The 24,837-nt window shown below is 40.9% G+C and overlaps 1 protein-coding gene across 3 annotated transcripts in view; it reads left to right on the forward strand.

The window, feature by feature from the left end:
• KCNG2 (potassium voltage-gated channel modifier subfamily G member 2) overlaps positions 1-24,589 on the forward strand; it is a 91,845-nt gene extending 67,256 nt beyond the window's left edge. For all 3 annotated transcript variants that reach the window (XM_069957894.1, XM_069957893.1, XM_069957895.1), the window contains one exon: positions 23,207-24,589. In XM_069957894.1, the coding sequence (XP_069813995.1) occupies positions 23,207-23,914 (708 nt within the window). In that variant the 3' untranslated portion in view covers positions 23,915-24,589. The remainder of the gene's footprint in view (positions 1-23,206) is intronic.
• The last annotated feature ends 248 nt before the right edge of the window (positions 24,590-24,837 follow it).

The following is a 24,837-nucleotide window of genomic DNA, read 5'->3' on the forward strand; positions in this document are numbered from 1 at the left end:
GCTGAGATAGAGATGGGTCACCATTTACACATGCACCACATTCAGGGAGTTAGACAACAGCACCACCAACTGTCACCTGGAAGAAGTGCAGCTGTTGGCAGAGAAACATCCAGAAAGTGGGTGGAGCTATTTAAATTAGCTCCCCACAAAAGCTCAGGAGCGACAGGAATTCCTGCTGAGCATGAGGTTAGCTGTGATAGAATCTGTAGTACTGAGGAGAATCGGGTACTGAGGTACTGAGGTGAGTCAGCTTACCAAGGACTGAGTGCACCTAATAGGAACCTGATGGTCTATAACTGAGAGGACCGAGGCACCAGCTTTCCTGTGCCGATGCCGTTCTATTCATACCGCCGTTTTACCTCAGAAGGAGGAAAGTTGCTCTCGGCCTGTGACAGGGATAGTATTTATTTATTTATTTAGAGATTCCCTCTCATAGCTGATTTCCCCTTACTCTAGTCTGCTACATTGGTAGTTGATGTTGCACTTTTAATTGTATTACATAGCTACTGGTAGAGGAACAGTGCTGTTACAGTGGTTGTATGGTTAAGAAAACCAGTTTCCAAATACCCTATTAGGGAATCTTGTTGCACTATAAATTTCACCTCTGACCCCCCCCCCCCCCCCCCTGCCCTTTTGGACCCTCATTCATTAGGCAGAGCAGAAAGTGGCTACAAAAAATGTTTTGTGCTCCACACTGATCTCATCTGTGCATTATCACGGTAACCTATTGATTTCAACAAGTAATAACCTTTCTAATTTGTTTACTCATAGATTAGAGGGTTTTTGTCAGGGGGAAACCACGTTATCAGTGACAATAACATATATAGTTCAATGCTTTTAGTTTATATTCTAGAGTGGCCTTAAAGAGGTACTCCGAAGAAAATGTTTCTTTTTCAAATAAACTTGTACGAGTAAGTTAAACAGATTATAAAATCACTTCTATTTAAATGTCTCAAGTCTTCCAGTACTTATCAATTGCTGTATGTCTTGCAGGAAATTTTCTTTGCAGCCTAAAATGGTGCTCTCTGCTGCCACCTCTGTCTGAGACAGGAACTGACCAGAGCAGTAGCAAATCTACATAGAAAACTTCACCTACTTCAGACTGGAAAGAATACACCACTTCCTGCAGAAGATAATAGAAGTTATTTACAAATCTGTATAATTTTCTGACACCACTTTAAAAAAAAATAAAAAGAAACATTTTCTCCGGATTGCCCCTTTAACGTTCTGTTTAGAATGATATGAGAGTTACATAACTTGCCACAGTGGTACAGCCAACTCTGGGAATGAGGCCTCACCAAGTATTGCAATACCTGTTCCAGATATGTTCTCAGAACAGTTCCACACATCACTGTTTAATATTATTTATGACTATCAGGGGCAAAATGTAAAGATGGATACAGTCATATGACCTAAATACATTGTGTCCTGTGAGTAAATTGTAATTTCAGATTGTACAGCACTCTCAGGAGCACATCTCAATATGAAATGTAACTATAACAACTATAAAAACATATAAACTATAACAACTATAAAAATGGAATGTATAATAAGCAGAAGTAGCAAAGAATGTGGAAATGGAACAAAGAGTCAAGTATGTGCTGCGATAGGCAGTGATAAAACAGCTGGAAAATGGAAATTAAATTAGTTTACACTGAGCTGCGGGGGATAATCATAGTATACATTAATCCGATGCTATGGGGAAGATGGAATGCACAAGCTGAGTGTGATTACATGGGAGATATTGATGGTGCTGAAGCATGTTAAAGCCTCACAAGATAGCTATAAAATAACATATTCATAGTGCTTCATACAGACTATTTATCCCAACTCTATCATTTCACTATATTGGTAAACCCCTTGTCTTTAGTTTATAGTTTAAATAACTTTGACCGATGGTATAAACTTTTCTATTAGAAAATTAGCCAGGATGTATGACAGCCGGAGGCTATGTTCCCACTTCGGGTACATATCGGACAAAGACGTCCGCCTTGTTATATAGTGATATACTGTATATACACTCACCGGCCACTTTATTAGGTACACCATGCTAGTAACGGGTTGGACCCCCTTTTGCCTTCAGAACTGCCTCAATTCTTCGTGGCATAGATACAACAAGGTGCTGGAAGCATTCCTCAGAGATTTTGGTCCATATTGACATGATGGCATCACACAGTTGCCGCAGATTTGTCGGCTGCACATCCATGATGCGAATCTCCCGTTCCACCACATCCCAAAGATGCTCTATTGGATTGAGATCTGGTGACTGTGGAGGCCATTTGAGTACAGTGACCTCATTGTCATGTTCAAGAAACCAGTCTGAGATGATTCTAGCTTTATGACATGGCGCATTATCCTGCTGAAAGTAGCCATCAGATGTTGGGTACATTGTGGTCATAAAGGGATGGACATGGTCAGCAACAATACTCAGGTAGGCTGTGGCGTTGCAACGATGCTCAATTGGTACCAAGGGGCCCAAAGAGTGCCAAGAAAATATTCCCCACACCATGACACCACCAGCCTGAACCGTTGATACAAGGCAGGATGGATCCATGCTTTCATGTTGTTGACGCCAAATTCTGACCCTACCATCCGAATGTTGCAGCAGAAATCGAGACTCATCAGACCAGGCAACGTTTTTCCAATCTTCTACTGTCCAATTTCGATGAGCTTGTGCAAATTGTAGCCTCAGTTCCCTGTTCTTAGCTGAAAGGAGTGGCACCCGGTGTGGTCTTCTGCTGCTGTAGCCCATCTGCCTCAAAGTTCGACGTACTGTGCGTTCAGAGATGCTCTTCTGCCTACCTTGGTTGTAACCGTTGGTTATTTGAGTCACTGTTGCCTTTCTATCAGCTCGAACCAGTCTGCCCATTCTCCTCTGACCTCTGGCATCAACAAGGCATTTCCGCCCAGAGAACTGCCGCTCACTGGATGTTTTTTCTTTTTCGGACCATTCTCTGTAAACCCTAGAGATGGTTGTGGGTGAAAATCCCAGTAGATCAGCAGTTTCTGAAATACTCAGACCAGCCCGTCTGGCACCAACAACCATGCCACGTTCAAAGGCACTCAAATCATCTTTCTTCCCATACTGATGCTCAGTTTGAACTGCAGGAGATTGTCTTGACCATGTCTACATGCTTAAATGCACTGAGTTGCCGCCATGTGATTGGCTGATTAGAAATTAAGTGGTAACGTGCAGTTGGACAGGTGTACCTAATAAAGTGGCCGGTGAGTGTATAATCATCATTATAAGTGGCTGTCTATATAACAAGAAGGCTGTCTTTGCCCAATTTGTTCCTGAAGTGGAAACATAGCCTGAAGCTGAACCTATATTTCATTTAAGGCAGTGTATATGTATAGGCTAGATGTACCACTGTTGTAAAATCTGCCGTGCATTTCTGTAATTAGAAGGGAGGACATGGACACAGTACTGATTTCAGGTGGGAAAAATGAGAATGGTGACAATACCAGTTCTACCAGTGATACTTCATTGTGTTTGGCACTGTTCGACGTACTTTGTGCTACTCTTTGGTATTTGTTTAGTGCTGCCGAAGTATTATTTAGTGCTGCACTGTGGTATATGGTGCTGGTGGGGAGGGATTTAGCGCTGCACTGTGGTATTTGGTGCTGGTGGGGAGGGTTTTAGTGCTGCACTGTTGTATTTGGTGCTGGTGGGGAGGGTTTTAGTGCTGCACTGTGGTATTTGGTGCTGGTGGGGAGGGATTTAATGTTGCACTGTGATATGTGCCTCTGTTGGAGAAGTATTTTGTGCTGGTTTGTGGTATTTGTTTAGTGCTGCAAGAGAGGTATTTAGCTCTGCATTGTGGTATTTGGTGTTGCTGTATTGTGCCAGCTCACATTATATTAATGTAATCTTTACAGCCATCCCTCCAGCAAACACATGGCAGGCCTGGGGGCCTTCACAATTCCCCAGCTGCCATGAGAACTGATCAGCAGTCGGCCAGGATCAAAGGTTTCCTCAGTTGTTGCTGCGGCTGGGGATTCTAGTGATTATGACTGGCAGCTGTCACCGCCAGTCAACTCTGGTTAGGGGTTGGGGGCTGGGGTCTCTGCCAAATTACACCAGCCTCCATAAGACTACTTCCCTCATCATCCTACTTGCCTGCAATTGAGCCTTGTATCTTGACCTAGTGTTCCTTACTGATTGTTATTCTGATTCCCCTTGGCTTCTGGCTTTGACTTCTGACTACTCTTCTGGATTTCGTATTTGTGCGTCGCAGACCACTAGTTCCCGACCCAGACCTCTGACTTTTGTGTTTTTTTACTGTTTTGTCTGTTTTGTGTACACTTATACAGGCTAGGGATTGTCGACAAGCTGTCAGCTGCCACCTAGGGCAATTAGGCAGGAACAGCGGGGCTGGTGACAGTGCCAGGGCATTACCTGTTTCTTGCCGTCCAGTTCCCTAGCCCTGACAGACATATTGACGGCCACTAAAGGTTCAATAACCATCCTCTGTTTTCTGTCATTGAGCTGGTTACCTGCCCACTTTCACAATTTTTTTTCAGTCCAAGCTTTCTTATTTTATATACCAATCTTTTTGAATATTACAGGGCCATCTGGACCAGGTGATTTGTCTATTTTAGTCTATTTTAGTCTTTTTAAGTGTAGGTTCACACTGGCAAAATCCATGCCGTGTCACAGCCGTCTCCAGAGGCAATGCTGGTGGGGGCAGCTCTGAAACTCCCATTAACTTCAATGTTAGATATACCAGTAAAATATCGATCACATAGATCAATGCATTGCATACACTGCATTGATCTAAAAAGGCAATTGAGTGGTTGTTTATAAAAGTCCCCTAGGGGGACAAATAAAAGGAAAAAAAATCCTCCCATGACAAAAAAAATTTACATCAACCCCCCCCCCCCCCTCCTCCGTTCTCCGAATAAATAAAATAGAAACTAAAAACAAAAATGTAAATTTTGTATCACTGCCTGCATAATTGTCTAAACTGTTAAAATATACCATTAATGATCCTGCACAACTGTATAAATAAGAGAAAAATATCAAAATTAAGCTACAGTAAATATCTTAAAATTGATTATTTTAACATCACATCACTAACGATGAAAAATGGAATAAATTGTTCAAAAAGTCACATCTACACTTAAGTTTTATTAATTAAAAATACAGATCACTGTAAAAAAAAAAAATATGAGCCTCCACATATTTGGGTAGAAAAATTAAAAAGTTATAGGTATAGCGCACAGATTTTTTTTAAATGTTTACAACGCACAGTAAAATTGACAAGCTAAATGTATTCTTTGGGTCAGTACAATTCCAGTGACACATCTTCTATGTTACAAATTTGGTATCACTGGGATCGTACTGACCCATAGAATACATTTAGCTTGTCAGTTTTACTGTATATTGAACTCAAAAACATTTTACACCACAAATTTGTACTATTGTGGATCCACTGAGCTGCCACTAGTGATGCCATGAGCCATACCAGGGAGCAAAGTCTAAGTGGCTGCTGGTATTCAACAGAGCCCGCCGCAATGTGGGATGGATTTGCTGCAGCAGGTAACCCCCAAGTCACTATCCCTGGCTTGGCTTGCTAGCTGTGGTGGACGAGATGCAGCTGGAGACACATAGGCAGGTCAGCAAGCAGGAACCTAGCAGGACTTATGGGCAGGAACCACAGGCGGGAATCACGGAAAGTTGGGAAAGGTAGCATATTCAGAGGCACGATAAAACTTTTGATATAATGCTGCCCCTATATGAAACATCTTATCTTAACCTTTCCAGAGTAAAGGCAGCAATATATAAAAAAAAAATTTAAAGTCCAGCCGTTTCCAAAATATGACAGCCGGCAGTGGCAGGGGAGAAAATAACAAGTAAACATTGCTTACCTCTCCCCATGCCCCCGATGGGCTATGTGACCGGCCCTGGGACCCCTGCCAGAAGGCATTTCCTCAGAGTTGAAATGCCCGTCCTGGCTAATGGACAGCCCGCTCAGCTAATCAATGACTGGAGCAGCGTTCCACCCCAATCGCTGACTGGCTGAGCGGCCAGTCTATCACCTGGGTTGTGACGTTGGCTCTGGTGTAGATCCTGGAGCCCGACAGGGAGCAGTGAAACTGTGCTGGAGAGGCATGGGGAGTGGTGGGTTTGTTATGCCGTGCCCTGCAGTTAAAAGAGAAGTTCGACCTCGCGAAAATTGTTTAAAGTACTAGAGTATCCCTTTAAGATCCCATTTTAGTTTATGTACCACCTCTCCAAGTGTTCACTCAGTGAACTGCATATTGGGTGGCAGTACTGCCCATGTTAGCAGTATGTACAAGGCATTATAGACCTTTTGTTTTGAAAAAATTTAAATAAAATGCTGTAAGGATTCATATTTTAGACTTTTCATGTACACACAGTGTAGTAATATCAGTGACTTTGTAAGATTCAGCAAGGGTTATTTGGCAGATAGTTTCTGGCAGTACCTAATACTAGACTGTGTACTGCTGAATAGATGTAAGACGACACTAGAAAAAAAGATAATCTAAATGGATGGGACTATAAATCATGTTTTTATAATAAGCGCTTATGGGTCCAGGTTTCCTTCTATTAATATTGGAATGTAAACAGTGAAGGCATAAAACAAATGGATATTACTTGCCAAGCTATCACAGGATGCTGCTTAAAAGGAGTCCTAGTCATAGGGCGATCACATTAAAAGCAAAATGCTTTTATAATATAAAAGCTGACATGGTCTAAACACGATCAGCTGTGAACCAGCCTCTGTTTCTAATGGTTTATTCGCGAGACCTTTGTTTTTTGCATTCTGCTAAACCTTATGTGACTCACTTAAATTTGGACTCCATGCTCATTTAAGCTCTTTCCTTTATATTGAGCAGGTCATAATTTCCAAAGAATTCTAGCTACATAGTGTTGCAGAATATTCTTAAAGAGGACGACCACCTGGTACATCCTCTTTAACCTAAACCCACTGATCGAACGGCGCCGGCACGGGGAAGCCGGTGCCGCGGTCCGTTTTTCGGACCGAGGCCCGATTCCCATGCACGGCGCCGTTCTATGCACCGGAACCGGACGGTGCTCAAGCACTGGAGGCGGGCCGAGCCGCCCCCAGTGGGAGGGAATTCCCTCCCCTGTATGAAGCGGCTGCCTTAGAATGAATGGAGCCATGTCATAGAGGGGAAGGAATTTCCTCCCACTGGGGGTGGCCCGGCCCGCCTCCAGTGCTTGAGCATCGGCCAGTTTCGGTGCATAGAACGGCGCCGTGAACGAGGCCTCGGCCCGAAAAACGGACCACGGCACTGGCTTCCCCGTGCTGGCGCCGTTCGATCAGTGGGTTTTGGTTAAAGAGGATGTACCAGGTGGTACATCCTCTTTAAGTAAAGCATTAAAAAAAATAATGTACTGATCTGAATGGTGACAATCTGTACAGCACCATGTAATATGTGGCATGCTGCATTTGATTAATGGTGGCTGAAGAAGTTAGATGCAGCCCTAGGGAGTCTTGGAAAACATGGATACAGCCTAAGGCCTTTGGGCTGCATCCAACAACTTCAGCCACTGGTAATCAAATGCTGCATGCTCAGGGTGCTTGAGATTCGCTCATCTCTAGTTATTACTGTATAGGCAATTCCTCTGATGATGTTTAAATGATCTATCCTATAGTTTCTTGTCTCATTGGTGCTTACTGTACACAATATTCCATGTGTGATCTCACAACTGATTTGTTGTTCTTATATGCATCTATGTCCCTTTCTGATACATCACAAGCTGCAGCTGTCAGATACTAGTTGCTACATTTCAATTTGCTGTCAAGAAATGTCCCTAGATCCTCCTCAATGTCAGTTTTACCCAATATGTCTAAATTTAGATCTAATAGTGACATTTGACATTCCAACCCAGGTGTATAATCTTATATTTAACAGTGTAAACCTCATTTGTCTCTTCTCTACCCAAGCCTTCATCATATACAAATCCAACTGTAATATATTATACTCTTTTCTATGTCACTTGACACAGTTTATTGAACCCTCAAGGTATTGACCTTTTACTTTGTATACCTTCTTTAAACCTTTCCATGCCAGAAATCTCATACAGAGCTCATATAAGCTGTCAGTAGTACCTCAATCAGCAGCAGTATAATATGAAGATATCCTGTGTAGTATAGAAAAGGAGGAGAAGCCATTAGTATTGTAGCAGTAGCCTCTATCCTCAATGTGGAGTGTTCTCTCTGAGAGAAGATTTTGGGGGAGATTTATCAAACATGGTGTAAAGTGAAACTGGCTCAGTTGCCCCTAGCAACCAATCAGATTCCACCTTTCATTCCTCAAAGATTCTTTGGAAAATGAAAGGTGGAATCTGATTGGTTGCTAGGGGCAACTAAGACAGTTTCACTTTACACCATGTTTGATAAATCTTCCCTTTTGTGGTTTTCTTCAGTGTGCTATGGCTGCAGCAGGTTGTGTGTGTGCGTGCTATGGCTGCAGCAGGCTGCATGTGTGTGTGTGTGAGAGAGAGGCAGAAACTAAAGGGCTATCTGGGGGGGCATAATAAAGAGGTCCTAATTACACATACCCATGCCCCTGCAGTGCAGCATCATGACTTATGGACCCCTGTCAGGCTCCCAATCCTGTGATGTCATGGCCCCACTCAGTGATGCCCACTCAGTCAGTCAATCAGTGAGTGAGGCCAGGACACAGCTGCAGTCACTGACTGGCTGAGGGGGTAGTTCCTATGGGGCCTTGATGATTCAAGAGTGCAGATACTGAAAGAGAGCTGATAAATCTGGGGCTATGGCTGACCCCTCTATATCACTATATCTGACCTCTATCACAGGTATCTGGCATTGTTAGCAGTTTTACTCTGTGTGTATGGTGAATATTAGTTAGAAACATAGAAGACTGTCAGCAGAAATGACCACCTGCTCCATCCAGTCTAGTTTTGAGTTCTTCAGGACGTGGTGGCTGGAGACTGGCTGCATCCACTGAGAATCTTCTTTATATATTTGCCTTATTCACTCAGAAGTCGCCCTAGGATTATGTAGGGCACTAGGAGGAGACAGTTGTACTTAAAGAGAACCAATCACCTAAATGTAACTGTCCCTATTATGAAAGTACATCTCTCCCTAAGTCTATTCATGAAGATACAGACTGCATTTGCAGTCTGTATCTTTATACTTTACCCGATCCTCTGTTCCCTGGCTGTTCCGGTAGGCGCCGCCATCTTGATGACGTCACTTGCGTTCCAGCGGTGCGTTCCAGCGTGATGTCATCAAGATGGCGCCGCCACCGGAACAGCCAGGGAACAGAGGATCGGGTAAAGTATAAAGATACAGACTGCAAAGGCAGTCTGTATCTTCATAGATAGACTTCATGAAGATACAGACTGTATTTGCAGTCTGTATCTTTATACTTTACCTATCCTCTGCTTCAGTGCCGCACGGCCTGGCGCCGCCATCTTGATTACGGGCCTTGCGTTCCACCGCTGGAACGCAAGTGACGTAATCAGGATGGCGGCGCCGGCCTTGCTGCACCGAAGAAGAGGATAGGTAAAGTATAAAGATACAGACTGCAGAGGCAGTCTGTATCTTCATAAATAGATTAGAGAAGAGGGACTTTAGAAAATACACAGCGATCTTGCGCTGTATAGCGCGAGATCACTGTGTATTAACGGAGCGGCGGGCAAAGGATCATGGGAACCTTTCCCGCCGCTCTGCATGACGGGAGTTTCCTGTCTCGCGCCGGCTCTTTTGAAAAGAGCCGGCTCGAGACAGGAAAGTAAAAAGTGAATAATTAAAAAACGTGGCAATAAAAATAATGAATTATATTTACAAATGTCAATAAAATGATTATTTACATCTAATTAGGGAATAAAAAATTTTTAACTTTCGTCCATGATTGGTTCTCTTTAAGGGTAACTTCACATGTACAGGATCCGCAGCAGATTTAATGCTCAGGCTCCTAGCTCCCTGACATCCAGCGCACTGATTGGCTGAGCAGGTTTGCATATATGAACTTTGAACACAATGGGGGAGATTCCTGGAGGCTGCGGCCGGGGCGTAACTCAGGGTGAAGGCACAGATTTGCCCCTTCTCTCTGGGGTACACCTGCCGTATCCCCCGCTCACCTGATGGGCAGACAGGGGGTGTGGCAAGGCAAAGAGGAGGTGTGGCCTCCTCCAGTACTTCGCAGGTGTGAATTAGTAAATTATGATACAAATCTCCCCCGCTTAAAGCAGGTGTAAATTTGTTCCACAGGGCCGTCCAGGTTTACTAAGATGTGTGCGTCTCCTAAATCCAGCATGAAAAAAGAGTCATGTAGATCTGTTTTGACTTTGACACCGGAATAGAGCCAGATCTGCCTGCTCCCTGTTACATTACTATCCAGCACAGTGCTGTCAGCATGACTATACGTATGGTGAGAGTTCCGGCCGGCACTAACTACAAGGTACACCCAATGTGGGAAACCCGGGACTGGAGTATATAGCACACAAACTGTATCCAAACCGTGGAGCGGCGGTGCAGAGACAAAAAAGGCAGGATAAATGAACAAGGATCAAGAAACAGAGTCTCGCACTCACCGGACTGAAGATGCAAGTGGTTTTATTTCCGATACATCAGAGTAGGCTAGGCGGGGAGAGGGGAGATGGTGAAGCAGGTGTGTTCAGCAGGAGCAACAAAATGTTTCACGCCTACAGAGGCGCTTCGTCGGGCTAGGAACGCCCTGTAAGTGCTGGGGAGGTGCTTAAATAGCAATGCAGGTAACAATAAAGTTGTTGAAAGACAATCAATAAAGTTGTTACAAAGGACAAGAATAAAAAAACCATCAATAAAGTTGTTACAAAAGACAAGAATAAAAAAACCTACAACAAAAGCAAATAGACATTGCGGTCAGTTATAACAAAGTATTTAGATCGTTCCTCTCGTTCAGGCCACTTGGCCGGTAGCATCTAAGCGTAGAAACCATCGGGTTTCTCGCTTAAGGAGAAGTTTTAGTCTATCCTCTCCATTGCTGGGGGGATCTATACGTTCTAGACCTATGAACCGTAATGACTTAGTGTCACTGTTATGAGCAGTACGTATATGATCGATCAACCTGGGGACACCCTTACCCGTGCGGACAGAATACTGATGTTCTTTAAAACGTGTCCACATCGGACGTTTAGTTTTACCGACATAGTATCTGCCGCACGGGCAAAGGATGGCATAGACGACGTGGGTCGTTCTGCAGGTTATAAAGTCGCGGACAAAACACTCTCTGCCTCCAAGGTTGACATAGGCTTTGTTCAACAGTTGGGGGCAGTAATGACAAGTGCCACATCGCTTGTTGCCTTCCGGCAGGTTGCGATCTAGCCAGTTCCTATTCGGAGTGGCGCGATTCTCAGTCAGGGAGTCGGCTATGGTGATGTTCTTTCTGAAAGTGATAAGTGGCTTCCGGTCAACTACCTCTCTAAGGTCACTATCATGCTGTAACAAAAACCAGTGTCTTTTAATAATGTTGGTCACCATATCGTTTTAGTTGCTGTTCTGTAGCGCAAAAGTGAATCTTTTATTGCTAGGGTCGAAGACCTTCTTGGATTGTTCACACATAGTATTTCTGTCAGTCTTTTGGTCAGTCTTTTTTCAACTAAAACCAGGAGTTAGTTAAAAACATAGAAACTGCAAATATTTCCATTATAGTTTTGCCCTGTCAGTTTCACTACTGTTTGACTACAAATACTGACCAAAAGACTGACAGAAACACGGGCCAAAATACCATGTATGAACAAAGCCGTAATAAGAAGTTAAAAACTGAGTTGAGAGAAGACTAAAATATCTTGACATTTTATAGCTTTTTCCTAATATCGCAGTGACACTAAAATGTACACAGAACAAGTTACCTGCAGACAACAATCATAATCTGCAACAAGAGATGGGTATCTGAAGATAATTGCAGGTTTGTCTATGAAGGGAGCTCAACATGGTGCAATTCTAACTGAGAGAAATACTGCAATCATTAAAACCTTGGGTACATACAGTAAAACAGAATAATCATAGATTTAGCAAAAACAGAAACTATAATGAACTGTTGGTCATAATCAAATATTAAGGGGAGGCTAACAATACAAGAAATCCATATATATATATATATATATATATATATATATATACACACGCACACACACACAAGTACTGTATATAAAATCACTTTAAGATTATTGTTGATGTGGACAGCTCACTGCTACAAATGCTAGATGGGTTCATCCATTATGTTAATAGATTCAGTATGTAGCCATTTGTCTTGTGAGTTGACTGCTGCCCAGTACATGGAAAGAGGCATTATGGTAATGCATTATGTGCAGTTTAGTAGTGGTGATATGAATAATCACACTTCAGGCTTATTACAGAACAGACACTTTTGTCTTTTTTTTGGTTGGATAACTGTATACTGATAGGCCCATAGGAACCAGTGCATAGATAATCTGGAGACTCACTTTAAATTAAAGCAAAAGTATGACTAAAACAAATAGGTTATCAAAGTCATAAATCAAAGTTGATGGTGGTCTACTTTCATCACGGAGGCGTCAATAATTATTAACGACCCAAATTAGAAATTGCTTGGATAGTTAATCTAATGTGTCAATTAGATGTGAGAGCAATGGAGTAGTAAATGCACAGAATCTAGTTTTGTACACAGCTTGACTATTCTCTGAGTGAAGCTAGTCAGAGTTACCATACAGAATTCATGTTAAAGCGTACCCACAATCTGCCCACCCCAAAACGCTTTTACCTTCAGATAGCTGCTTTTAATCCAAGATCTGTCCTGCGGTCCGTTCGGCAGGTGATGCAGTTATTGTCCTAAAAAACAACTTTTAAACTTGCAGCCCTGTGTCAAATTGGTGTGGCCTAGATTGTCTGTGCATTAGGCTTGCACCACCTCTCTGTCCCTCCTCCCCACCATCTTCATCATTAGGAATGCCCCAGGCAGGTATTCTCCCACATGGGCTGGATCATTAAGGCACCTGTGCAGTTTTCACTGCAGAGGAATAGGAAAAATCCTGCCTGTGGCATTCCTAATGATGAAGAGGGCGGGGAGGAGGGACGGAGGGGTGGTGCAAGGTTAGGGTAATATGCTACTGGAGCAGAAGGAAAATAGGAAAAAAGGATACAGTATATTCACCTAGCATTGATAACCCATTGGTTTCCTGCAGCACCCATTCTTTTTCTTCCAACCCCCCAATCTTCTCTCTTTTTTCTGCTTCCAAGATGAGTGCTTGGTGCAGGAAAATCAATCACCGGCTCTAGTTGTGTCTCGGCCAGTGATTGGCTGTGTCGGTACACCAAGCACTTATCTCAAAAGCAGAAATGACATGGGAACGGGGACCCTAGGAGTAGAACCGGAGCTGCGGGGGACCAGGGCTAGGTAAGTCTGCTGTTTCTTTCTGTTTACCTCTGCCCCACCAGCATATTTTTATATAAAAACTATTTGAATACCGCTTTAGGCTATGTTCACACTACGTAAGAGACCGGCCGGCCGTCTCTGGCCGGATCATCTCCGCCGGTACTTAAGTACAGACCGGATGATCTTTCTGGCCACAGAGCTCTGATGCGAGCGCATCAGCGTGCCCGCATCAGAGCTTCCCATAGCGCACAGTGAAGCGAGCAGCCGGAGCCGCTTTCTTCTCCGTGTGAACTGACAGGTCTTTCTGCGGCCGGAATTCACTGAATTCGGGCCGCAGAAAACTGACATGTCAGTTATTTGCGGCCCCGTATGGGATCCCGGCCGGAGCGTACAAGATGTGTATACGCTCCGACCAGGATCCCATTGAAAGTAAGGCATTGTTCCACCGCGCCAAAAGTACAGCCGTTGTTGCCATCGGCAACAACAGCCGTACTTTTACGTAGTGTGAACATAGCCTCAAACTGGTGTTGCCTAAATCCTTTTCTCTCTGACATGTTGCTTCTTCTTGAATTTATTCCCAGCGAATCGCAAAAGCCACTGCAATTTAGCCGTAATGCAGAATGTAAGCACAGTACACGGATAATGGATCAGTAGATTATTTAGTAGAGTCCATAATATAACATTCACTAGCAGGCAAAGTAATAGGGGGATGTGTATATCCTGCTTGTAGTCTCTGGTGTGTACTGTTACTTTTGTTGTGCCTCCGAATTACATGATGATATTACATTCTTCCAGTTATCTAGAGTCAGTCATGATTAGTTGGCCTTGTTATTACGCCCTTGAGATTTTCTTTTGTATTTTCTGAGACACTGTAGTAGCATAATATTATCTACTCCCAAAAGTGCTTGTTGTGAATATTGCATTGCACACTGTAATCAGCATACAGCAAGGTCGAAATTATGACAGTTATGGATTAATAAAGGTTTATTGGCCCTCGGTATTGTACTGGGGGATGTAAATACCATGCCTGCCGTATCCTGAGAGATGGCTGCATGCCACCATCTTTATTTGTCATATCATTTCAGTAAATCAGGTTAAACCTTAACCGTAACCACCAATTGAAGATTAATTATAAAATAATATGGGACGCTATGGTGCACCCACGTGGACAGATTTCAGTGAAACATGAGTCACTCAAGAGATTGATTTCCATTATTATAATTAAAAGAAATAATCCTTGGCTCCGTTACCAACCCGCAAGGAAATGCTGTTTAGATCATGGCTGACATGAACCTATAATATACTGTATACCGATATTGCAATGGTTGCTCTATTGTAAACAGAAAAAAATCATTATCTTCCCACCGAGCTGAGGTAGCCTACTAACATAACCTGGAGGAAAGACATCCAAAGCAATGGCCTAAAGGGCATCATAAATGTCACCTGTATTATCCAGATGGCTGTTAAAAATAAATATATAAACAAAAAAAAAACATATGCCATAATCTATCTTTAAATTTGAAAAGAACCTCAACATAGAAAATGTTTGTGGTCCCTACGATCCCTATGATAGATTTACAATACTGTTAATAATACATCAGATGGTATTTTATATAGTAAAAGAAAAGAAAGTTTTAAAATCATCTTTAGTTTTCCATCTAACGAAAAGAGATTCAGTAGGAATGGGAGTTTGATATCAAGAGCTGTATTCAGGCAACAGTTCTACATAAAAGCCAATATTAGGGTATGTGCACACTATGGAATTTCCGCTGAGACTTCACACGGATTCCACCGTGCAGCCTCCGCTTGATGATCCGCTCGTTCCATAGACTCAGTGATATTTGCTGGTGGATTCCGCCGTTCGCCCAAAGAATTAACATGTCAAATCTCTATCGGTCCCCGCTAGCTATGTTATAAATAGAGCCATGGGTCCAGCACATGTTCCCCTGCAATCCCACTACTTTTCCCCTATCCTGTGGGGGTAAAGCAACTCTAGCATTAACCTTCCACTTACAATATATAGTTTTTAGCATGTGTAGGTTGGTGCAGCTGTCCTGATTTCCTGAAAGTCCTACTTTCTAAAATCTAGAGTCCGGTTCTTGAGATGTAGTGACCTTGAAGTCGTCCCAGTGCCCCTAATGCACTGCTTTGCTTACCCACTGATGTTGATGCCCAATGAATCTGAAATAGGCTGGGAGTGTTGTTATTGATTCAGCCTCTTGTTTATTCATTAGGCATTGTCATGAGCTGACGGGGAAAGCAGTGCACCTAGCTCGTTTGAAATTTGGGGCATCTCAGGAACTGGACCTTGGATTTTAAAAGTGGAACATACTAGATTCAGTCTGGTGCCAATCTGCATATAAAACTCAATGGCCCAAATTGGTATAAAATGCTCACAGCAAACAATCACAGCACAGCTCTAATTTTTCCACAGCTGAAAGGTGAGATGTGATTGGTTGCTATGGCAGTTTGCACCAGTTTTTATTTTGTACAAATTGATCCATTTCGGCCTTTGGCTATGTTCACACAACGTCTTTTCATCTCCGTTTAAAATGATGTCCGTCATTTTGAGTCTAAAATAACGGATGTTATTTAGCAGCCTGACCTCCCCTTAGTGCACTGACGAGTGTTTGTGCATTATACTAGTTTGGTTACTAATTGGACTTTGGATGCGGCCTAATTGAAAAGTCCATTGAATTTAATAGTAAAAACAGAGACAGAACGGTGACAAAAGGAAAACTGTGTGTGAACTACAAATAAAAACCGTCCGCTGTTTGCAAAAGACGTCCAAAAATAATGATCATGTTCATTATTTTGACGTCCGCAGCAAAAACGTCCGTTCAATACGCTGTGTGCATTGGATGTCTGTCTTCCCATTGCCTTCATTGCATTGCATTGCAGTCAGTTAAATCTTGGCAAAAACGGACGTTATTTTAAATATGAAAATCGGCCGCCTTTTTAATATTTTTGACATTATGTGAACATAGCCTATATGTGCAAGGTTTGTAATTACCTCACTTTAAGACAACAAAAAATTGGGGGGGGGGGATTTATGAATGCTTATACCAGAAAACTTTGATAAAAAAGTAGGCCATTTTTAAGCAAAGATAGGCTAGGTTCACACAACGTTTTTTTCCACTTCCGACTTTTGAAAGAAAAACTACATCCGTCATTTTGAGTTTAAAATGACCTCCATCATTTTACTGTTTGGCCGCCATCAGCGTAATGACGGCTGTTGGTACATTATCCTAGTTCAGGTGGAATGATTGCCGTTTGAGTGTGTCTTTAATTGAAACGTCCATTGAATTTTATAGCAAGAACGGTGAAAAATGAAAAACTGTGTGTGAACTGAAATATAACGTTCAGTATGACTTCCAAAAATAATTGACATGATCATTATTTTGACGTCCGCGCAGACAATGTCTGTCATTTTATGCACTGTGTGCATTGGACGTCTGTCATTCCATTGACTTCAATATATTTCAATACATTTTTTATCTAATTTGCATGATCCTTGCAAAGTTGATGCCACCATCGATGGCTATTTTAAAGGTACATGGCTTAGAGAAGTCAAGTGTTTTCTTTGTCCCTTCCGCTGCTCTGAGCTCTGTTAGAGAAATAATGCTGCCTTCTTTTTCAGGCACGCAGACAGTGTTTTCCTGCATTGTTTCACACTTTGCCTTGGGCTTCTGTAGCGCGCATAGATCTTGGCACCAGACCATACTCTTTTTCAACCTTCTATCTAGCTCTTTCTGGGTCTCCAAGATACTGACATCATGCAGTACAATTCCTTCTCGTCTTCTCTGGGGCCGTCAAAAGAAGTTGATTTTCCTGTGAACAATCACAGTCATTAAATGCTTTTAAGAAAAGCCCAGGCTATATGGCAGCCCCCATGACAATGTGCAAAAAATGACAAAATTATAGTCAGAAAATAGAAAAAGATTAGAATAAAAGAACATTTTTGTATCTGATTCTAACCAGTAAAATAAAAATGTAGGTGACAAATTTCCTTTAACATACTGACATGGGGGGACATTTATGAAGTCTGGCGTTTTTTACGCCGGGCTTACAAATGTCTCCGCAGCTCCGGGCTCAGGGGATTTATGTAGAGGAGCATTGCACAGGAGTTGGTGTAGGTTTCAGTATAATTTTTCCACTGAAAAAATGATAAATGCGGCGCACGCAGAAGCCGCGCCCCCTCTGTGTGCTGCTGCACCCCCTGTAACACCCCCTCTCTGCCCCACTGGGGAAGGTGGCGCAGATGGGGCAGATGCAAAAAAAAATTCGCAAAAATACAGTTTGCAAATATTTTTATGCCAATTTGCCCCTACATACATGTCCCCCATGTACGCTGAAAATCTCCTAATTTTTAATATGATCAGCATTTTCTAATAAATAAGTATATGTATTGGATATCTTTTTGAAAATATTTTAAAGGGAAACTGGAAGGTTTTCTTTGTGTCCTCAGAAGATCTTTCAGTTTAATTAACACTTGAAATGATTTTTTTCTTCCTGCGGGAATTGTTATCACTGGAAGAAGGGTAACAACCATACTGCTGTAGGAATTGTTAGACCTACTGTGTAGATCAATTGCAATTTCATGGTATCAGTACAATGTTAGCAGTAATGTAAGGCAGCTTTATGTAACACTACTGTACCAAAGCAAGATTTGTGGTCTCAGAGAAGCGTGAAGCAGAACAAGTAGTTGAGTAATTGAATTTTGTTTACTTACTTACAAACATTCACTATGGAGTAAAATTCATTGCCACGTATTTATTACCTGTGAGAGGGAAAAAAAATTGTAAATTAATATACTCTTTAAGGTTGTTGAGTTAGTTTCCAAATGTAACTAAAATACACATATTTTGGTACACTTTAAAGCAGGAATTAATCATTTGCTGAAAAATACAGGTTACCCGATGTAATATATTATATTTTATCAGTATACATACTGCTAGGTTCTTGTGATAGATCATTTATTTTATTTTGTGGCAGAGATGAGCAAGTTCCTCTCTGTCCGAACCCGAACACTCTGCATTTGATACCGGTGGCTGAAGACATTGGATGCAGCCCTAGGGAGACCTGGAAAACATGGATACAGCCTATGGCTATGTTCACACATAGTATTTAGCTCACTCTTTTGCTCAGTATTTTTTCAATCAAAACCAGGAGTGGGTTAAAAATCCAGAAAATGTGCTAATCTTTCCTTTATAGTGTTTTTTGTTTCACTCCTAATTCTGGCTACAAATACTGACCAAAATACTATGTGTGAACATAGCCTATGGCTGTATGGCAGACACCCCAAGCCCCCCCCGGATGCTGATACGTGTAATACCAGCGGCAGCAAGCAGGGAGCGAGGAGCATCAGCGCTCGTTTGCTCCTCACCGTCGCCCCGTGTAATAGGGGCTTTACTGACTTAAATGGAACCTATTCCCATGAAAATGCTATCTAATCTTTCAGCATCATCTTTTAGAGCAGGAGGTGCTGAGCAGATCGATATATATCTATGAGGGAAGAGATTCTGTCTAGCTTGTCATTTTCTGATTGAAATCACTGTTCTTTCCATTCTAAGGAGTACCGTGAGTGATCCTAAGAATAGAAAGAGCTGAAATTTTAATCAATAAGCTACAAGTTATACTGAATCTTCCTGCTTTAGACCATGATGCCGATGGATTATGTCACATTCTCATAATTACAGGTTTCCTTTAAATAGTGACATCATATTTACAGATGTCTCAGAAATGACTTGGTTTTTAGCACAGATTTTACACTAAATTCCCCATTAAATCTTAAGACCACTGTGACAATAATTTTTGTATCCCATCAACGTACATCCCATAAAAAAAAAAAAAGTAATGGACATGCTGTCACTAGAGAGGTGGCGAAAATTTCCAGAAACAACATTGATATATATTAGAATAAGGGCCGGTTCACACTGAGCAAACACGCTCTCCCATTCAATCAAAACAGCACACTGAGCACGGCGGGATTTCGCGGCAGAGAGCTCCGCCGCGAAATTGCGCCGTGTTTGCTCAGTGTGAACTGGCCCTAAAAGAGAATGTGTCATCAGAAAGTTACCTATTATTTAAATAATGTTGATATGTTAAACATTTTTAAAGAATTTTTGGTAACAGTTCTGAGACTTTCTGATGTGTCTCTGGTAATAAGAGGAGGCAGCTGTAAAGTGATCTGTACAGCATTGCAGCAACATGTGACACTAGTAGATAGAGGAGACTATATCAGATCCCTGTGGAATGACCGTTTCAGAGGGCACTGTAATGTTTCACATTCATTTAAAGGGGACAGAGTGTCTGTTTTCCTCTATATCCATGAGTTTTTTCTGTAAAGCATGTCACTAAATGCTGTTAAAACAGCATGGCCTAGATGGCAGCCCCTATAACAATGTATAAAAAGTGAAATAAAAAGAATACAGTCAGATCATAGAAACAGATTAGAATAAAAAAAAAAAACTTTTAATATATGACTCAAATCAGTAAAAGAAAATGTAGGTGACACGTTCCCTTTAACTGAATTGAAATAAATACTGTGGAATCTCCTATTTTCTGAGTATTCCAGTGTTTATGGTTTATTATTCACAATAATAATAATAATCATGATAATAATGTATGTCTGTTTTATAGTGGGTTGGCGGCAGAATACTGTGTCATATGGGTGCATATTCCTACAGATATAGTATAATGTTCATTACAAGGACCTTGAGCTGAGAATGCATTGACAATACCCACATCATCGCTGACTGTATTCGGCTCATCAAGTCAACGGCAGGATGACAGATTGTTCAGCTGGTTTCACAATGTATTTATCAGCTATGTGCAGTGTAGGTAAGCAATACTGATATACTGAGCCAACAAGACAGCTATATTACACCCAGTATCTGTGAGTGATGTTGTGTGACCTTCTCCGTCTCACTGATTTCCATCAGCCTCAAGATCCACCTGAGTTTTCTAAACACAGAACTGTGAGGACACCTTCGAGCCTGACGGGTGACATTTTTGGATCTGGATATAGTAATCTAACTCAATGTGTGTAAAGAACAAACATGACGTTTTGAGGACGGGAAAAAAAAGCAAAGCCAACATTTTTATTTGGATTTATTACAGAAAAGTTTTCTCTTATCGTGCCGCTAGTTGGCCAGTAATATGACAGGTAGGGAATTACATCCAAATCAGGCGGCAGTATGCATTCAGGAGATATGTGTTCTTGGTTAAATAATATCATAATTCCTTACAAAGTGTTTGGTGCTGATATATGCCCTGCAGCACAACATGAGGGAATTATAAGCAGCAGGCTGATGGAAAAGTAGGGAAATTGAGAGTATGTGATGATAAACTGGGTCATGTCATCTTCAATAGGGCACACTGGGTGTTTACAAGGCAGAAGATGAATTATTTCACAGTCGAAGTATACTTGTCATTAAGTCGATCTTTAGTTGTGACATTGATAAAACATAAATCCAGTTTTATGGACAGCTCTGAACACACTAGGCAATGTGTTGGCTGCACACTCCATTCACATCTATAAAAGCAGTATAAGTACCAAACCGGCACTTCTGGACTCAACAATGCCAAGTTTCAGTAGCACTGAATAAAAGAGAATAGTTATCAATTGTCTATTAAAGTGACTGGAAATCTGGCAATCATAATAGATATTCAACCTAAACTGCTATCTCAAGCAATGGGGCACAGATAATGTTTAAAGGGGTTGTCCAGCGAATATTTTTCTTTGAAATCATCTAATTTCAGAAAGTTATATAGATTTGTATTTTACTTTTATTTAAAAAAAACATAAGCCTTCCCGTACGTATCAGCTGCTATATGTCCTGCAGGAAGTGGTGTTTTCTTTTCAGTCTGACACAGTGCTCTCCGCTGCCACCTCTGCCAGAGACAGGAACTGTGGAGACGAGGAGAGATTTTTCTATGGGGATTTGCTGCTGCTTTGAATAGTTCCTGTCTGGGACAGAGGTGGCAGTAGAGAGCAGTGTGTCAGACTGAAAAGAAAACAACATTTCCTGCAGGACATACAGCAGCTGAGATTTTTAAATAAAACTAAATTACAAATCTATATAACTTTCTGAAAACAGTTGACTTAAAAGAAAAAGATTTTGCTGGATGACCCCTTTAATATCATTTATAATATCAAGCCCTGTCAGAATGTTATCACTGTTAAATGTTTATGTGTTAGGGGTTGTCAAACTTGTATGTCTGAAAACTACAAAAAAAAAAGTGTAGATTCACTTTATAATGATTCACCTCTGTAGCTTCAGGCATGGATTCAGTCAGGCACTGAGAGGGATGCAGATAGAGACTCAGGCTGCATTCCCAGGTTCCGTGATCCTGACGGAACATGGACGTGGAATGCATGTACCGGGGGAGACTGTATTCATAAGCGCCGTGCTGTAATGAATCAGCCGTATCATTCATGTTGATAATTCACCAAATAAACCAATGTATAATAGCAAAAGCTCAGCAATCAGCCAATGAACAAGTAACTTGGCAACAATCTGCACGACCAATGAATGGTGGAAGCAAATAGCCGCACGGACAGTGATGGTTAGTGCAGCCCTTCTCACATGAGGGAAACAGACAGCTAAGCTTGGAGGAGAAATGCTGCAAATAATTACTGTACAGGATTTATGACCACTCGTGTGTTCTGTTGTTTTGTTATAATACTTAGCCAGGCAAGTGGTGACCAAATAGGAATTATAATGTATTAAACATACAGAGTAAAATAAAATAAAACATATATATACAGATGAGCAATTAGGCCACTTAAAAAATGTAAGAGATATGGATAAGTAAATGTAATATTGCTGAGCTTCAAGGTTCTCGACATGGGAGTACAATGACATAAAAACTGCCAGATATTTCACTTTAACCTATTAATGTATAGACTATATTCTGTGAGGCTGGTCAGGATTATAAACATATTAATGTATAGAATATATTCTGTAAAGCAGGTCGGGATTATAAACATATTAATGTATAAAATATATTCTGTAAGGCAGTTAGGGATTATAATCATATTAATGTATGGAATATATCCTGTGAGGCTGGTCGGGATTATAAACATATTAATGTATAGAATATATACTGTAAGGCAGGTAGGGATTATAATCATATTAATGTATAGAATATATACTGTAAGGCAGGTAGGGATTATAATCATATTAATGTATAGAATATATTCTGTGAGGTTGGTCAGGATTATAAACATATTAATGTATAGAATATATTCTGTGAGGCTGGTTGGGATTATAAACATATTAATGTATAGAATATATTCTGTGAGGCTGGTCGGGATTTTAAACAAATTAATGTATAGAATATATACTGTGAGGCTGGTTGGGATTATAAACATATTAATCTATAGAATATATTCTGTGAGGCTGGTCGGGATTATAAACATATTAATGTATAGAATATATACTGTGAGGCTGGTCGGGATTATAAACATATTAATGTATAGAATATATTCTGTGAGGCTGGTTGGGATTATAAACATATTAATGTATAGAATATATACTGTAAGGCAGGTAGGGATTATAATCATATTAATGTATAGAATATATTCTGTGAGGTTGGTCAGGATTATAAACATATTAATGTATAGAATATATTCTGTGAGGCTGGTCGGGATTACAAACATATTACTATACAGAATATATCCTGTGAGGCTGGTTGGGATTATAAACATATTAATCTATAGAATATATTCTGTGAGGCTGGTCGGGATTATAAACATATTAATGTATAGAATATATTCTGTGAGTCAGGTCGGAATTACCAACAATAACAGTTTACTCTTTCTGTTTTTCCTTTTCAGGGAGAATGTTCACAGAAGTGCTACAATATTTTTGTACTAGAGACAGTTTGCGTTGCTTGGTTTTCCCTGGAATTCATCCTACGCTTTATCCAGGCTGAGAGCAAGTGTGTATTCTTAAGAACGCCACTCAACATAATTGACATGATGGCCATCTTGCCTTACTACATCACTCTAATAGTGGATTCTCTTTCTACTGAAAAAACTGGAGGGACAGGAAACAATTACTTGGAGAAGGTGGGCCTGGTTCTTCGTGTACTCCGGGCTTTGCGCATCTTGTATGTCATGAGGCTGGCCAGACATTCTCTTGGATTGCAGACACTTGGTCTCACAGTAAAAAGGTGCACAAGAGAATTTGGACTCCTTTTACTTTTTTTGTGTGTTGCTATGGCCTTGTTTTCTCCTCTTGTTTATTTGGCCGAGAATGAACTTGGTGCAAAACAAGAGTTTACCAGTATCCCCGGAAGTTACTGGTGGGCAGTAATTTCTATGACAACTGTTGGCTATGGAGACATGGTTCCACGAAGCATCCCAGGACAGGTAGTGGCATTGAGCAGCATATTAAGTGGAATATTACTTATGGCGTTTCCTGTCACCTCCATATTTCACACATTTTCTCGTTCTTATACTGAATTGAAGGAACAACAACAAAGAGCAAGCAGACAGCTACACAGATTAGAAGAAAGGGAGCAGTGCGCAGGGATGGACTAAGACATCCTCCCACAGTGCAATGGTACCTGAGCGGGAGAGTTTCCTGAACTAATATCAGCAAATAAACTGGATTAGGACTTAATATACACTTGTAGGTAAAAATGGAAACTTTCACCTGCAGAACACGCTAAAGACAATTTAATGATTACATTTTTTGTTGGGTTTTGTATTGTTTAAAATTGTCAAAGAATTGGACTCTATTGTACTAAATAAACCATAATAAATAAATAAATAAAAAAATAAATAAACCATTATACTATTAACAAATACTACTTTTTTCTGCAACAAATGTAGATGTAGACTGAGCTTGGCACCTGCCTCTGACTTCTGCTTTTCTGTTCCATCATAGGAGCAGAAAAAGGGCATTAAAGCAATGATGGATCTGGTTCTGCCATAATGTCGGTTATTTTCAGGGGACAAACAGTGCTGTATCCTGCACTAGTCGTCTTGTCAAAGATGACAGAATCTGCAATGGAGGCTCACAATGTGGATGGGAACAAAGCTTTAGCTGTACTCTTGTGTACTATTATATAAGAAAATATAAAATCTATAAATCTAATATATAATGTTCATCCGAGAAAACCGTTTTTTGTTTTTTAAGCTTTAATGTAAAATGAAAACCTATTGCGATTAATATATTTGTATGTGTAATTCTGTAAAGGAATTTATATTTTTACTGGCTACAAAAAAATGTTCTTCCTATAGGAAAGAAAATGAAAGAATAAGTAAAGTATCTAAAAGGATAATGGGCTGTGTGTGAGTTATTTCTTTTACTGTTATGTGGAGGTTTCTGACAACAAACTTGACATGTTGATGGTTTTCAAGGATGATCAGAAGAATTGTGAATGCAGCTCTTGGCCGTGTAAGTAGTAGCTAGCCGGACATTGGCTATTTTCACACGCAGCATTTTTGTTCTGGGAAAA

The sequence above is a fragment of the Dendropsophus ebraccatus genome, chromosome 2, assembly GCF_027789765.1.
Source record: "Dendropsophus ebraccatus isolate aDenEbr1 chromosome 2, aDenEbr1.pat, whole genome shotgun sequence".
NCBI lineage: Eukaryota > Metazoa > Chordata > Amphibia > Anura > Hylidae > Dendropsophus > Dendropsophus ebraccatus.